We start from the raw sequence: 15546 nt of genomic DNA, 5'->3' as shown, positions 1-15546 counted from the left end.
AGCCAGTCTCCCACGTGGGTAGTAGGGGCCCAAACACATGGGCCATCTTCTACTGCCCTTCCAGGCTCATTAGCAGGAGGCTGGATTGGAAGCAGAGCAGCCAGGACTCAAACCAGCGCTCTGCTATGGAATGCCTGTGTTACGAGTGATGCTTTACTGCTCATGGTACAATTCTGGCCCCGCCCGCTTAGTCTTTTTTTTTTAAGATTTATTTATTTTATTTGAGAGACAGAGTTAGAGAGAGAAGGAGAGAGAGATAGAGCGAGAGAGCAAAGAGTGAGAGGGAGAGAAGGAGGGAGGGAGGGAGGGAGGGAGGGAGGGAGGGAGATCTTCCATCCGCTGGTTCAATCCTCAAATGAATGCAACAGCTGGAGCTGGGCCAATCCAAATCCAGGAGCCAGGAGCTTTTTCCAGGTTTCTCACATGGGTACTGAGGCCCAAACACTTAGGCCATCTTCCACTGCTTTCCCAAGCCATCAGCAGGGACCTGGATCAGAAGTGGAGCAGCCAGGACTTGAACTGGCGCTCATATGCGAGGCCAACGCCGTAGACGGAAGCTTAACCTACTAGGCCATGGTGCCAGCCCTGCCCCATCAGTCTTGATGTCCTATGTGACTCCCTCCCACGTTGAGTGTGGCCAACAAGATATTATGAAGAAGAGAGTGTGCAACTTCCAAGGCTAGCTCGTGGAAGATGCTTCCGCTGCCAACTTGTGCCTTCTTGGATCACTGCTGAGGTACCCAAAGGCCACACAGCCTTCTGGAGAAGGAATTGGGTAAGGAACTGAGAATCCCTCCACTGGCCGTTATCACTGTTCCAGCCATGTGAGTGGGCTACCTGCAAAGCAGATCCTCCAGGCCTGTTCGAGCCTTAAAATGACTGCAGCCCAAGTCAGCATCTTAACTGAAGACTCAGGAGCTTTTCAGGTAGAACACCCTGCCCAGCTAAGGCACTCCCGATTTCTGACTCCCAGAAACTTTGAGATATTAGAAATGCGTTGTTGGGGCTGGCACTGTGGCATAGTGGGCTAAGCCTCCGCCTGCAGTGCCGGCATCTCATATGGGTGCTGGTTCAAATCCCTGCTGTTCCTCTTCCGATCCAGCTCACTGCTATGGCCTGGGAAAGCAGTAGAAGATGGCCCAAGTCCTTGGGCCCCTGCACCCATGTAGGAGCCCTGGAAGAAGCTCCTGGCTCCTGGCTTCAGATCAGCTCAGTTCTAGCCATTGCAGCCATTTGGGGAGTGAAAACCTCTCTCTCTGCCTCTTCCTCTCTCTGTCTATAACTCTCTCTCTCAAATAAATAAATAAAATATTTTTTAAAAAGATAAGAATGTGTTGTTTTAAGCCAGCCAGTTTTTAATAAACTGTACCTTCTTAGAGCACCTTTGGGTTAATAACACAATTTGAACAGAAGGTGCAGAGATTTTCCCAAAACCCTCCCTCCCACAGCACACACAGTTTCCTACTGTCAGCATCCCACAGCAGAGGGACGTGCCTGTCAGAACTGAATCCACACCAACACCTCGTTATCAACCAAAGCCCCTTGTGGACATGAGGGTGCACTCTTGGTGATGTACATTCTGTGGGTTTGTGCAGGTGTATAATTGAACACATAGCCACCAGTCTAGTATCAGACAGAGTAAAAGATCCTCTGCTCTCCACCTGCTCGTCCCTCTCTCCCTCCTAAGGCCTGGCAACCGTTGATCTTTCAGCTGTCTCCATAGTTCTGCTCTTCTCCAGAAAGTATGGGGGCTTTTCATATTAGCTTTTTTTGTTTGTTTCACTTAATGATACGCATTTAAATTTCCTCCAAGTCTTTCGATGGCTTTGCTCACTCATTTCCTTGTATTGAAAAGATCCTTGGAATGAGACCCCATCGTCTGCACGTACCACCTCGTACTCACCTGCTCACCCGCTGAAGGGCATTAAGCACCGAGTTTGCGAGGTGATCTGTGACGCATCAACACATCACAAAACACTCGCCTTCGTGGCAGTGAGGCAGCTGAATTTCTTGGAGTCTGGAACAGAAGAGCTGTCCAGGCTCTCTGGGTTCTTCCTCTCCCTGAATTGCACCAGAAGGGCCACTGGGAAAAAGCAGACGTCGTGGGCTGGGACATCCCCTGGGATGAAGGCAGCCAGGAGGCATGAGGCATGTCTGGTCAGCTGGGAGGACTCCCCAGAGCAGAATCTCTGCCGGTGGTCCCAGTGTCCCCGGGGAGCCTCCTTCTTATGTGTCTTTCTTATGTGTTGACTTTTTTTGTTTGTTTGTTTTTGTTTTGTTTTGTTTGACAGGCAGAGTGGACAGTGAGAGAGAGACAGAGAGAAAGGTCTTCCTTTGCCGTTGGTTCACCCTCCAATGGCCGCTGCGGCCGGCGCACTGCACTGATCCAAAGCCAGGAGCCAGGTGCTTCTCCTGGTCTCCCATGCGGGTGCAGGGCCCAAGCACTTGGGCCATCCTCCACTGCACTCCCTGGCCACAGCAGAGAGCTGGACTGGAAGAGGGGCAACCGGGACAGGATCGGTGCCCTGACCGGGACTAGAACCCGGTGTGCCGGCGCCGCAAGGCGGAGGATTAGCCTATTGAGCCGTGGCGCCAGCCTGTCACGTTGACATTTTAGCCAGTGAGGCAGGCACCGTTCTCATCTCCTCTTGAATATTTTTGAGGGTTAAAGATACAACTAATTTAAAATGGACATATTCCCCAGATTTCCTTAATGATAAAGTCAGCCATGGGGCAGGATCTGGCCCATGAGACGTAAGTAGAAGCTACTGGAAGATTCCTGGAGGCAAGGAAGACTCCAAATGGCACAGATCATTAACCCTTCCCTCAACCCCCTTCAGGAAATTTGAATTCCAGCTCTCCTGTTTATTTCCCATGGGCATTGAACAAGTTACTGAACTCCTCAGTATCTCTGGGATTGTTAGGGGTCATCTATAGAGTTAACAGGGAGCAAAGAGGTGGCCAGTCACAGTGGGCATTGCTATTCACCCGTCCAGGTAACTAATGAAACCTGCTTCTTCCAGGGAAAAGACAGATGCTGTGTGTTTGAAACTTACTCCATGGCAGGCATTTGGTACAGCAATTAAGATGCACCTCGGGACACCCACATCCCATGTTGGGGCACCTGGGCTTGAGTCCTGGCTCCTCCCCTGACTCCAGTTTCCCATTGATGCATACCGTCGGAGGCGGCAGGTCCCTGTCACCCATCTGGGAGACCGGGATTGAGTTCCAGGCTTCTTGCTTGAGCCTGGTGCAGTTCTGACTGTGTTGGACATTTGGAGCCTGAACCAGTGGATGGAAGATCTGGCTTTATTTCTGTCTATCACTATTGTCATTGCTCTGTGTCTCTCTACCTTTAAAATAAAATGAAAATAAATTTTAACAAAATTTTAATCTATAAAAACTTATTTCCCTTAGGCCTTTGCAAAATTCCTTTAATTTTGGTCTGATGCAAAGTTGTCCTACATTAAAGAAAACCAGAGGAGCAGAACAAACGCTGTTCCAGTTTCTGTGGCTGCTTACGGCGCTTAGGGGCACACAGCAGCACTTGGATTCTTCTCACAGGTTCTGTGGGCTGGGAATTTGGACAGGGAGCAGCGGGAGTCCTTTGTCTCCATTCCACGAGGCCCAGAGCCTCTGGTGAGGAGCCTAGAAGCCTAGATTCATGGTGTAGGTCATGAGGGCTAGCTCACTCACAGCTGAAGGCTCATTACGACCAGGGCTGCGTTGACCCCATCGTCCCACCCTGACCCGGGCTGACGGCTGGGGTTCGTCCCATTTCGGTGGCCTCCGCAATGAGACGTGACGACTGAGGGCCCAGGGGAAGTTGTTCTCACGAGCTGGACGCCGTCTTACCCTCTAAGCCAGCCTCCACGTCACACAGCATCACTGCCCTCATTCTCTGCCGGAGCAGTCACAGCCCGCGGACGCCCACGGGAAGGGGGACAGGGACATCCACCTCTCATGGAAAGGGTGGCAGGGTCGCAGTGCAGAAGGCCGTAGGGGATGGGAGATACTGTTGAGGCCACCTGTGGAAAGTGCGGTCTACTGCCAACGAGGCCGGCGTTAAAGCAAAAGGATAAGGCCCAGGTCTTCCAAGGCTGAGCACTTTGGTCATTGCAGATAAATAACTTGAGCCGTAAATACAAGAGAGGCGGAAAATACGCAACAGAACCGGATGCCTCAGTGGCATTGTGTGGTTTGCTTTTTCTTTTTTTTTTTTAAAGATTTATTTATTTATTTGCAAGGCAGAGTTACAGAGAGACAGTGGCAGAGAGAGAGAGAGAGAGAGAGAGAGAGAGAGAGGTCTTCCATCCACTGGTTCACTGGCAATGGCTGGAGCTGCACCAGTCCGAAGCCAGGAGCCAGGAGCTTCCTCCAGGTCTCCCATGTGGGTGCAGGGCCCAAGCACTTGGGCCATCTTCTACTGCTTTCCCAGGCCATAGCGGAGAGCTGGACCAGAAGTGGAACAGCCGGGGCTCAAAACGGTGCCATGTAGGATGCCGGCACTGCAGGCGGCAGTTTTACCCGCTGTGCCGCAGCACCAGCCCCGCTGAATAAAGTCAGAGGAGGAGCCAGAGGGGGCTTTTGGATAATGAGAGTTTTAATACGAGTGCAACTTCAATAGATTCTTTGGCTGGAGCTACGACAGGGTTTGAACAGGACCCCTGACTTTAATGAACCATTCTGCCAGGTGGGCCTCCTTTTTAATTAGTACAGAAGATCTAAACAGATTTTTCCCTCCCATTTTATTATTCAAGGGGGGGGGAAGCATGGCAATATTTTAGGAATGGAATTGATTTGATTAAGTAAAACTGTTGCCAACATGGTCAGGCATCACCTAAACATAGCCAACTGATTAAGACTGGGGCCCGCGGAGCCGTATTTCACTAGAGCAGCTGAATTCAGTCCTTACAAGAAACGTAGCGACGATGAAGCTTACCAGACCCTGGTGGAACTCACTGGCGGGAGCGTTCAAGTAGGAAGGTGCTTCTGGGGCTCACGAGTCATTGGAGAGGTAACCCGACAAGAGGAAGAAAGGGGACCCCAAGTTGTCTACATAATAAACCAACTTACAGATTCCAGTCCACATGCTTTGTTGGCTTCTACAACGCAGAATAAAGCAATTTGTCACAACAAATTCTGCCTTGGATGCCATTAAAGTTAAAATTCTGTGTTCTCCGGGAGAGCTGGGAAGTTGATTTCTTGAATACCAAGTCTGATTAATTCCGTGTCGTCCATGTGGCATGAATTCCAGAGCCCTCTTCCAGCCTTTGTCAGAATCATAAAGGAACTCAAGAAGCAAAATTGTATTCAGGGAAAAAGAGAGAGGAGAGAGAGGGAGAGAGAGAGGGAGAGAGAGAGGGAGGGAGGGAGAGAGAGAGAGAGAGGGAGAGAGGAAAAACCACGCCAGAACCCATTACTCCATCCAAATCTTAAATCCAAGACCCAAATTTCCTAACAATTTCTTTATACGAAGGGACTTCAAAAGATTCACAGAAAAAAAGAATTGAAAACTAAATTTCTCGAGATGCAAAAAAAAATTTTGAAATCCACATATTTTCTTTTCCGCAACACGCTTTTGCCATGAACTTGTGGAAGACCCCTGCTTCCTTAAAACAAAGGAAGACACTAGACAGAACCCACCGAATTGAAAAACGTGTGAAGTGACCATCGTCACTGCAGCGTCCCTCACAGAGTGGCAGGGCTGGGGCAGGGCTGGGGCAGGGCTGGGGCAGGGCTGGGAGGCTCCCTAAGCCATCGCTGAGCGGAGCGGTTTTCTGAGAGGAGGGCCGGAAGTTCTGGCATTCACTGTCAGCACCTGTGCATAGGAGTGACCCACACTACACGGGGAATTGGTGTTTGAGGACTCCCTCTATGGGTGAATTGTCTTTAACATCAGTGCAAAATATTTTTTAAAAGGTTTATTTTATTTATTTGAAGGTGAGAGAGGGAGAGAGAGAAAGAAAGAGAGAGAGAGAGAGTGAGCTTCCATCCACTGGTTCACTCCCCAGATGGCCATAACAGCCAAGGACTGGCCAGGCCAAAACCAGGAGCTTCTTCTAGTTCTCTCACATGGGTGCTTGGACCATCGAAAGGGCTTGGGCCACCTGCTGCTTTCCCAGGTGCATTAGCAGGGAGCTGGATTGAAAGTTGGGCAGCTGGGACTCGAACTGGCATCCATATGGGATGCTGGTATTGCAGGCAGTGGTTTAACCTGCTATGCCACAACACTGGCCCCAGTGCAAAATACTTGATACATTCCAAGTTCCCAGAATGCACCTCCCCTGTTAGACTAATTTGGTGCCAAATCTCCTTAAGATGACGGCGATTCCTTCCACAGTTAACAGCAATCAGCACAGCCTCTCGTCACTTTCTGACTTGTGTGGCTGCTTCCTGGATGAACTCTTTTAGCCCTCAGAGCGAAAAAGCAAAGTAGAACTTAAGATTTTTCCATCAAAACATACAGAGGAGACCCAAAGATTGAGATTCAGTCTTTAAATTAAAAACTAGGACCTCCTCCAAATTAGCAAATCCATAACAACAAATCACTGCTAACGGTGCAGGTAGCTTCCTGCCCGGGAACAGGTGGGAGGGTCCTGGACTTCAGACTCCCACGGAGCTCCGCCAGCAGCCGTCATATGGCCATCGCTAAGTCACCCTGGCCCTGGGCACCACCAGGTGACACTCCCCCTTGGCCAAGGACCTGAAACCCTGATCCACCCTCCTGGATACAGAGACCCTGAAAGCTGAAGGGGGAGTCTTTAGTGAAATTCTGCAGAGACACGTTTTTGGTCACCGAGGTGGGTGGGTGTCAAGGCTTGCCCCCTTGATGCCTAGATTCCCTTAATCACTCAGCATAAAGTAAGTTTTACAAAGGAAGTGGGGCAAGACCTTTCGGGGCTGCTTTCTCCACTGGCAGTGAGCTCTGAGAAAACCTGGCAGCTACAGCTGTGCCGGGGGTGTTGCCAGTGCCCCCTCCCAAATTCCCAGCAGTGTGAAAAGTAAAGCTCCCGGAGCCAAATTCAGGCGGTCTGTAATGTCTTGTATTTTTACAACTTGTTCTAAAGATCTATTTCTTTATTTTTATTTGAAAGGCAGTGTTACAGAAAGAGGGAGAGATAGAGAGAGAGAAATCTTCCATCCACTGGTTCATTCCCAAATGGCCACAATGGCTGGGGCTGGGCCAGCCCAAAGCCAGGGGCCCTGGGAACACCCACACAGGTCTCCCGTGCGGGTGACAGGATCCCGGGTACTCGAGCCATCTTCTGTCGCTTTCTCAGGTGCATTAGCAGGGAGCTGGATTGGAAGAGGAGCAGCTGAGACTCAAACTGGCACCCATATAGGATGCTGGCACTGCAGGCAGTGACTTAACCCACTGCTCCACAATGTCGACCCCATTTAAATTTTTAATTAGCTTATCTTTTTGTGGAAGGTGGAGAAACAGAGACAGAGATAGTTAGAGGTCTTGCAGTTGCTGGTTCACTCCCCAGGTGCCCACAACAGCTGAAGCTGGGTCCAGGTGAAGATAAGAGCCAGGAACTACACTGGATCTCCCACATGAATGGCAGCTTGAGTCATCACCTATTGCCTTCCAGAGCCAGGACTTAAACCCTACACCCCAGTAGGGAATGTGGGAGTCCCAAGTGATGTCTTTACCTTGTGCCAGACACCAGCTATACATCTTGTATTTAATCTTTGAATGCACATGAGGGTCATGTGCTTCATGGCCATATATCTGTGTGTATTTGAATTCTGAAATGATGTTTAATATTCTGAGCCATCAAGTACAGCTGAAACCGGGGATTATTCTGTGACATCACGGTGCCCCAATCTAGGGGTGGGATTGATTCGTTGCTCAGGTCTGGGTGTTTCCAAATTCCTCTCTGGACAGACCCCACCCTGCCAGACTAACTGCTGCCTGGAACCGGCTCCCTCCCTTCCTCTCCCCTCCTCCCCACCCCCCTCCATCTTTATGCATCCATTCCTCCCTCCCTCCCTCCCTCCCTTCCTTCTTACTTTCCTCTTGCTCCCACTGCTTCCTGTTTCATTTCTTTCTTACAATTTGTCCATCAGAAGTCTGGTTCCTTGACACAGCACAGGCAGAATATTGCAAAAGTAATTTTTGAAAAAAAAAAATCATTTTAGAAGTGGTAGTCATCGGCCAGCGCTGTGGCTCTTTAAGCTAATCCTCTGCCTGCGGTGCCGGCACCCCAGGTTCTAGTCCCAGCTGGGGCGCCGGATTCTGTCCTTGTTGCCCATCTTCCTGTCCAGCTCTCTGCTGTGGCCCAGGAAGGCAGTGGAGAATGGCCCAGGTCCTTGGGCCCTGCACCTGCATGGGAGACCAGGAGGAAGCACCTGGCTCCTGGCTTCGGATCTGTGCAGCATGCCGGCTGTGGCGGCCATTTTAGGGGTGAACCAACGGAAAGGAAGTCCTTTCACTCTGTCTCTCTCTCTCACTGTCCACTCTGCCTATCAAAAAAAAAAAAAGTGGTAGTCATCACTTATAAATTGCAAACTAGAGATAGTCAAATGAGAAGCAACAGAAATGACCCAGTCTCCATTGCACAGAAAATGATCAATAACATTTTGTTAAAATGTCAGTACCAAAGCAGGGCAGTGACCCTGTACATGCAGTTTTTGTGAACTCTCTCTATGATAGAGAACAGACTCGGGGCTCATGTCCCCATCACGCGATGTATTTGAGGAGTCATTTGTACTGATGCCTTGTAGCCCACTGCATGGGTAGATAATGTCTGTGCTCTGTTCCCAAGTCTTTGGCTATGCAGGCAGGTTTCCATCAGGACCCAGGCGTCCCTGTGAGTGACGGGTCACTGGGATCCCTCAGGGTCTCATCCCCCAGCCTCTTCCTTCCTACCCCGAACACCCAGCTTCTCATACATACTTGGGGTTGGCCCAGAATAGACCCTTCAGGCCTCCTTGTATCTCACACCTCGTCCCTTTAAAGCTGGCTGAGTTGGTCAGGGCCTTGTCATGTGATAACTCCCAGTTGCCTCAGTCTATTTAAAAGTTAAACTTTGTTTAGGCAGAGTCCCCAGCTGCTGTCCAGGGCTAGGTAAATGTTTGGGATCTGTGCAGTCCCAACATGTCTTGGATTTCTAAATGCCACCTTCAAGTTCAGAGTGAAAGCTTAAATCTATATGCACTCAGAAAAGGTTTCTTGGGAGTGACTGCGTACCAAGTTCAGAGTCTAGGGGCAAAGTTTAGCCACCGCCAAGAAAACCCACATTTGTCCACGTTTGTTTCCTGCTCCCTGAGCCTGAGGGGCGTGTGTGCAGGAGCTGAGCTCAGGAGAGCAGCTGTGACCTGGAATGAGGGCAGCATCTTCCCTGGTCATCTGGGTTCATGGGGCACTTCCACCTGGTTTCCATTGGGCGTGGAGCCACCAACCCACACCTTTACCAGTCTATGAACCAAAACAGTCACCTGCAGAGAGTGTGTGTGTGCATGTGTGTGTGCCCACGTGCGTGTGTTCCACAGCCTTGAGCCTTCTACCTGGGGACAGACCCCCTCAACCAACTGACCCTCCCCACACGGAACAGTCAAGGATCCACCCCTCGCTTATACCTTTTGCTGAAGGGCTCTGTGAAACAACTCAAGTCCTTTCTGATCATTTTTGACCAAGAGGTTTTTTTCAAAATAGTGCTAGGGAAAAAAAATATACACAAGAAATTCAATACTCTTAGAAACACCCCAGAAAAGACACCCGTCTCCACGTATTAGCTCTGTGAGGTGTTGAGTACCAGAGAGTTGGTTGTAACCTAGCAACTAATTCAGAAACATACAACAATGCGATCACAGTTGAAAATACCGCGAGGAGCGGTTAGTCGTTTGGTCCGAGTGTGCCGTCTCTGACAACGCTTGTCTTCTGTGGAGTTTAGTCCACAGCAGTGGCTCTTCTCAACAAGCCATGGGACAACCCGTTATATTTGGGAAATCGGCTGCTACAGTAAAGTCCCCGAAGTCCAGACATGTTCCCAGTGCTGCTTTCTGATCTGCCTGCCTCCCTCTCCCAGGGTTTGGAAATAGTCACCGGTATGGTGGAAAACGGAACATACTTCCGGATTCATATTAACAAGTACAGAATGGTGGAGAGCATCACGTGCCTTTCGAAGGAGCCTTTCCCCGCCTCCAACTACATCCGCCTGTTTGGCCAGCACGAGCAAGTCCTCAACAACCTGTGTGTTCGCTACGAGAATGAAAAGATCACAGATCTCTACAGGTAAGTTGGACCTTGCATTGGACGCTTGGGAAACCTAAAAATAAACATAGGCTGTGTCACACTGGTGAGGGATGGGCATTGGATGCACCAGAGAGCAAAATGGGAGTCCCTGGGAGAAAGCAGGGGAGCCAAGGTTTGGTTCTGAGAGGACACCGAGTATCTGACCTCTGTGGTCGACTGGAGAGGAAACGGCCACTTGAGGAAGTGCATGGCCTTGGATGCGTCCACACGTGGTCCCTGGACCCCACACGTAGCCATGCCTGGGCTCCACGTCCTCTCGTCCACAGAGGGGCTCACGTGTGATGATAAGAGCACCGGTCAGGAACCGAGGAAGTAGCTTCAGGAGCAGAAGGTAGAAGCATTAACTCTCGTAGGAACTCCACGGCCACTCTGGCTGTGACCCCAGCCGCCTTCCTCCCGGCATGTGGTCAAGCAAAAGGCAAGTGACCATTTGTCCAAGCTCACTGGGAAGGGAATTTCTACATGTATGGGAGAGTTAGACTGGGGGCTCTGAACCTCTGTCTTCTCAAAAGCCAATGCATTTTATCCTTAGGAAGGTGTAGCGTTTTAAAATGGAAAGCCAAGCCTGCATGCAGGCTGCTGCTTAGCAAGGTAGCAGACTTTCTCTGTCAGCAAAACAAGATGATGGCGGAGCCAGCACTAGATACGGATGGAGACAGAACTCAGAATCTAGCTTTCCCCACTCCTAAGGAAAATTTTAAATTAAATCCATCATATAAACAAAGATATAAAACACGCATACCCTTTAAGGGGAAGCTACACTGGAGATCTGTATGCCTGCTGCCCAGGTTAAAGAAGGAATTCCTTACCTCCGACTTTGGAAGCCCCCCTCCGGCCACACCGCCTCTTGTCTCCTCGGAGGTATCTGCTGTCCTGAGATCCGAGTTTATCATTCAGTGTCCTGTGAAGACAGAATCAGCAAACTTTTTGTATCCAGGAGCAGAAGCAGCCGCTGTCACAGGTGCTCAGCTCTGCCCTTGCAGTGAGAGAACAGCCATAGATGGTACATAAAGAAGCGGCTGCATCCCTATGGAGCCTCATTCACCAGCACAGGTGCTGGCTAGGCTTGGGCCGAGGGTGGCAGTGTGCCAACCCTTGTTTTAAAGATGTGCACAAAGGGGTCGGCACTGTGGTGCAGCAGGTTAAACCACTGCCTGCAATGCCAGCATCACATGTGGGTGTGGGTTCAAGTCCTGGCTGCTCCGCTTCCAGTCCAGCTCCTTGCTGATGCGTCTAGAAGAGCAGTGGAAGACGGCCCAAGTGCTTGGCCTGTGCACCCACGTGGGAGCATGAAGCTTCAAGTTTCTGGCTTTGGCCTGACCAGCACCAGCCATTGTGGCCATCTGGGGAGTGAATCAGCAAATGGAAGATCCATCTGTGTGTGTGTGTGTGTCGCTCCCTCTCTGTAGCTCTGCAAATATATAAAATAAATCTTTTCAAAAAATAGAAGATGTGCACCTATATATGATTTCCTAAATATATTAATTTGTTTTGACTGCTTTTGAGTCAAATCAAATAGTCCACATTGTGTCTAGCACTGTGTTTGTAAGCACCATCCTCGCTGGTCTGTGCAGATACAGTTCATTTATTCTCCCTGCCCTGTAGATTTGTGTTATGTAACTGTCACAGTCCCTTCCTGGATTTTCCTATTGGTTGATGTTTATTTTAGCTTTTTAAAAAAAGTTTATTTATGTGAAGTCGAGTTACAGAGAGAGAGAGAGAGAGATCTTTTATCCTCTGGTTCACTCCCCGGATGACCACAATGGCCAGAGCTGGGCCAGGACAAAGAAGCCAGGAGCCAGGAGCTCCATCAGGGTCTCTCACATGGATGGCAGGAGCCCAAACACTTGGGCCATCTTCTGCTGCTTTTCCCAGGCCATGAGCAGGGAGCTGGATCAGAAGTGGAGCAGCCGGGACATAAACCAGGTGTTGCAGGAGGCGACCTTACCTGCTATGCCACAACGCTAGCCTGAGTTGGTGCTTAAGTTGTTTCCAAACATTTCTGGGGGCCTTGTATGGTGCCTCATTGCACAGCTTCCCCAGCAGATCTCAGTCCTATGGCTGCTGAGCGATAGGACTGCCCATCCTCACCCTCACCAGGGGATGCCCACGTGTCTCCAAAGTGATTGTTAGCTGTGTAAACCACCCCCAGCCCGCCATGCTGGGGGCTCCCTGTGGCTCCGGAGCCCTGGCGGACTCTGGTACTGTCGGACCTCAGAAGTCAGCCTGACTGGTGGTATGCCGCAGGATCTTCTGTGGCTTTCATTTGCGCTTCCGTAACTGGGAGCACAGTTAGTGCGTCTTCGTTTGAGCCTGGGCTATTTGTGAAAGGTCCTTTTCAAGGCCCATTTCTGTCATTTCTCCATTTTTTTCCTCTGGGTTGGCTGCTTCTTAGTGATTTACACGCTGGATATGGACTTGTGTTAAGGTTTATTAAGATTTATTACACAGAGAGAGAAGGAGAGGCACAGAGAGAGAGACAGAGAGAGGTCTTCCATCCGCTGGTTCACTCCATGATTGGCCGCAATGGCTAGAGCTGCGCCAATCTGAAGCCAGGAGCCAGGAGCTTCTTCTGGGTCTCCCACGCAGGTGCAGGGGGCCCAAGCACTTGGACCATCTTCTGCTGATTTCCCAGGTCATAGCAGAGAACTAGATTGGAAGTGGAGCAGCCAGGACTTGAACTGGTGTCCATGTGGGATGCTGGCACTGCTGGTGGCAGCTTTACCCACTATGCCACAGTGCCAGCCCCATGCTGGACTTGTGTTAAGTTAATGTATCTCCTCCTACTTTCAGACTTGGTTTCGCACTTTCTTTCCTGTCAGTTAACAGATAGTTTAACCCAGTGTAGTCTCTCTGTTTTCCTCGAGGGCGGCTTGGACAGTTTTGTCCCTTTGCTCTTTTATGATAAGCTTCCCAAGCTCCTTGAAAAGCCCCATTGGATGTGATAGGAAATGCATTAAATCTGAGATCAATCAGGTAAGGTGACAATTTTGATATTGGTTCCAATATGAAAATCTAGTATAAATATCAAGTAATTTCAAGTCTTTTAAAATGTCTTTCAGGAAAGATTTATAATTTTCTCCATAAATGGCTTCTACAATTTCTGTTCGAGTATCTTACAATTTTTATTGCCATTATCAATATCAATTTTCTTATTGTTTGCTGCTAGTATGAAGAAATGAACTAATTGTCTAGGTCTGTATTGTGCAAAACTTTCTAAACTCCTTCATTCATTCAAATCATTAGATCCTTCAGATTTTCCACAGAAAAATTATATCATCTGCAAATAGTGACAAATGTTTTCTTCTTTCTCAATCTCTGTGATTTTTTACTTCTTGTCCTTCTTGCACTGCACTGGCTATGATTGGTAGTAAAAGTAGAACAGGAATAGTAGAAATAGCACTGTTGCCTCTTTCTTAATCTTCAAGGGGATGTGTTCACTGTTTGCTGTGTGGCATTGGCCACTTGGGTTTTCTTGAATGCTCCTTATCAGATTCACAGAGCTCCCTTTGATTACTGGGTTCCTAAACTTAAAAAAAAAATTAACTATTTCGCTGTCAAGGAGACAGAGACAGACAGGCAGAGCCTCCATCCTCCACCTAAATGCCCACAGCAGCCCAGGGCTGGGCCAGGTGGAAGCTAGGAGCCAGGAATTCAGTCCAGATCTCCCACAGGGGTGGCAGGGATCCAGGTACTTGAACCATCACCTCCCAGGGTGTGTGTTAATAGGAAGCTGGGATCAGAAGCAAAGCTGGGGCTCAAACTCAGGCTCTCTAATGTGGGATGCAGGGTCTCAGGTCTTAGGCCAAACGCCCACCCTTGGTCTGCTGAACATTTTTAAGATGATTGGCTTTTAATTTTTTTTCCCACAGTAAGGCATTTAATCTCTGAAAGCTTTTGTCTATCGGGGAATCTTCCCACCACTTTTTCAAATATAAACCGTATTTTTGATAAAACATCAAATTATGTGAGCATAGGTTTTTCTTTGTCTTTGTCAACTTGACTCAATTAATCTTAAGTAAAAAAAAGAAAAAAAGAAAAAAAAAAAAAACCAAGCATTTTAAAAAGGAATTCATTTGCCCCTTAGTCTGTGAGTAGGATTTCATTGTTGCCATCAGTCTTACCCAAAATGTATAAGTTGTTTGTGAAAAAAAGAATTTTACTTGGTAGGAAATCACATGCCAAGAATCTTCCTTGCGGGTGGCGGGCTGGGGTGGGGGGCGATGTTTTCCCCTCTCACCAAATTCAAAGCCCCTTGAAAACGAGGTGATTGTGAAACAGCACGTTGGGCTTGCGGCCGCTTGTCAGGGTGCAGCTGTTGACCGATGCTGGTAATCATTTTTAAAGCTAATCTGATGTGCTAAGGGTGAGTACTTGTGACGGCGAGACACGACAGAGCTCCAGAGGCCACTGCGAGGTGCCCACTGGCGTCGCCCAGAGCCCCGGGGAGCAGGTGGGCTCTGAGGTTCCGTGGGTGCCGCGCCTTGTCAGGCCCTCCCACACGTGTGTTCCAGTGCCCGTGCAGCTGCGGCCACGCTCTTGTCAAGCGCCACCAGGAGCTGCCAGGACTCGGCGGTGCCCGTCCTGCGTGTTGTCAGACAGATTGGCAAGGCCCTTTCCAAGCAGGGTGCACGGTTTAGCTGATTTTGGCCGCGAGATGACTACCGATTGTTTTCCTGACCTTGGCAGCACCGGCAACCTCTCTTGTTGAAATCCAGAAGCGTTTGCTGTGCATCTGGGGCCCCTTCCTGCGTGCTGTGGGGGGTGGGGAGTGCTCACGGTGACCTGGCCGCGCTGTTGCTCTGTGAGTCTGGCCTGGCTGCACCATGGGCTGCTCGCCGGCTTCCCTCTGCATCCTCTCTCCTCTTCTCCCAATGGGTGCTCCCTCCTGTGCCAGTGGGAACCCTGGCAGCCCCGCGGGTCACATGTTGCTGAGAACAGTTGAGACCTCCTGAGCAGCGGCTCACTTTGGAGCCATATGGGGACGCAGGGAGGCGGGCGAGCAATCAGCCACCGCCATGCACAGGCAGCCCATGGTTGTCGCAGGACCACAACTCGGCTCAGGGTCTGCGGCCCAGGCTGGCTCGGGTTCCGCCTCTGTTTCATTCTCATTTTCAGCTCAGAGTGCCAGTGCAAGCCATTGGCAGCAAAGACGGAGAGGACTAAAATCACTGGTGGCTCTGTGTGTGTGTGTGTGTGTGTGAGAGAGAGAGAGAGAGAGAGAGAAGAAGGAGGAGAGGGAGGGGGAGGGAAGAGGAGGGAGAGACAGGGAGAGGGAGGAA

The 15546-nt window shown here is 49.8% G+C and overlaps 1 protein-coding gene across 1 annotated transcript in view; it reads left to right on the top strand.

Annotated features, from left to right (window-relative positions):
• The window catches only part of CFAP61 (cilia and flagella associated protein 61), a 254395-nt gene that overhangs the window by 197909 nt on the left and 40940 nt on the right, over positions 1-15546 (top strand). Inside the window, exon 25 of the mRNA XM_062203798.1 lies at positions 10038-10243. Coding sequence (XP_062059782.1) covers positions 10038-10243 — 206 coding nt within the window. The remainder of the gene's footprint in view (positions 1-10037; positions 10244-15546) is intronic.

Source organism: Lepus europaeus, chromosome 10 (genome assembly GCF_033115175.1).
Source record: "Lepus europaeus isolate LE1 chromosome 10, mLepTim1.pri, whole genome shotgun sequence".
NCBI classification, from domain to species: Eukaryota; Metazoa; Chordata; class Mammalia; order Lagomorpha; family Leporidae; genus Lepus; species Lepus europaeus.
Note: the sequence above shows the minus strand (reverse complement) of the source record. Positions and strands in the feature narration are given on the sequence as shown.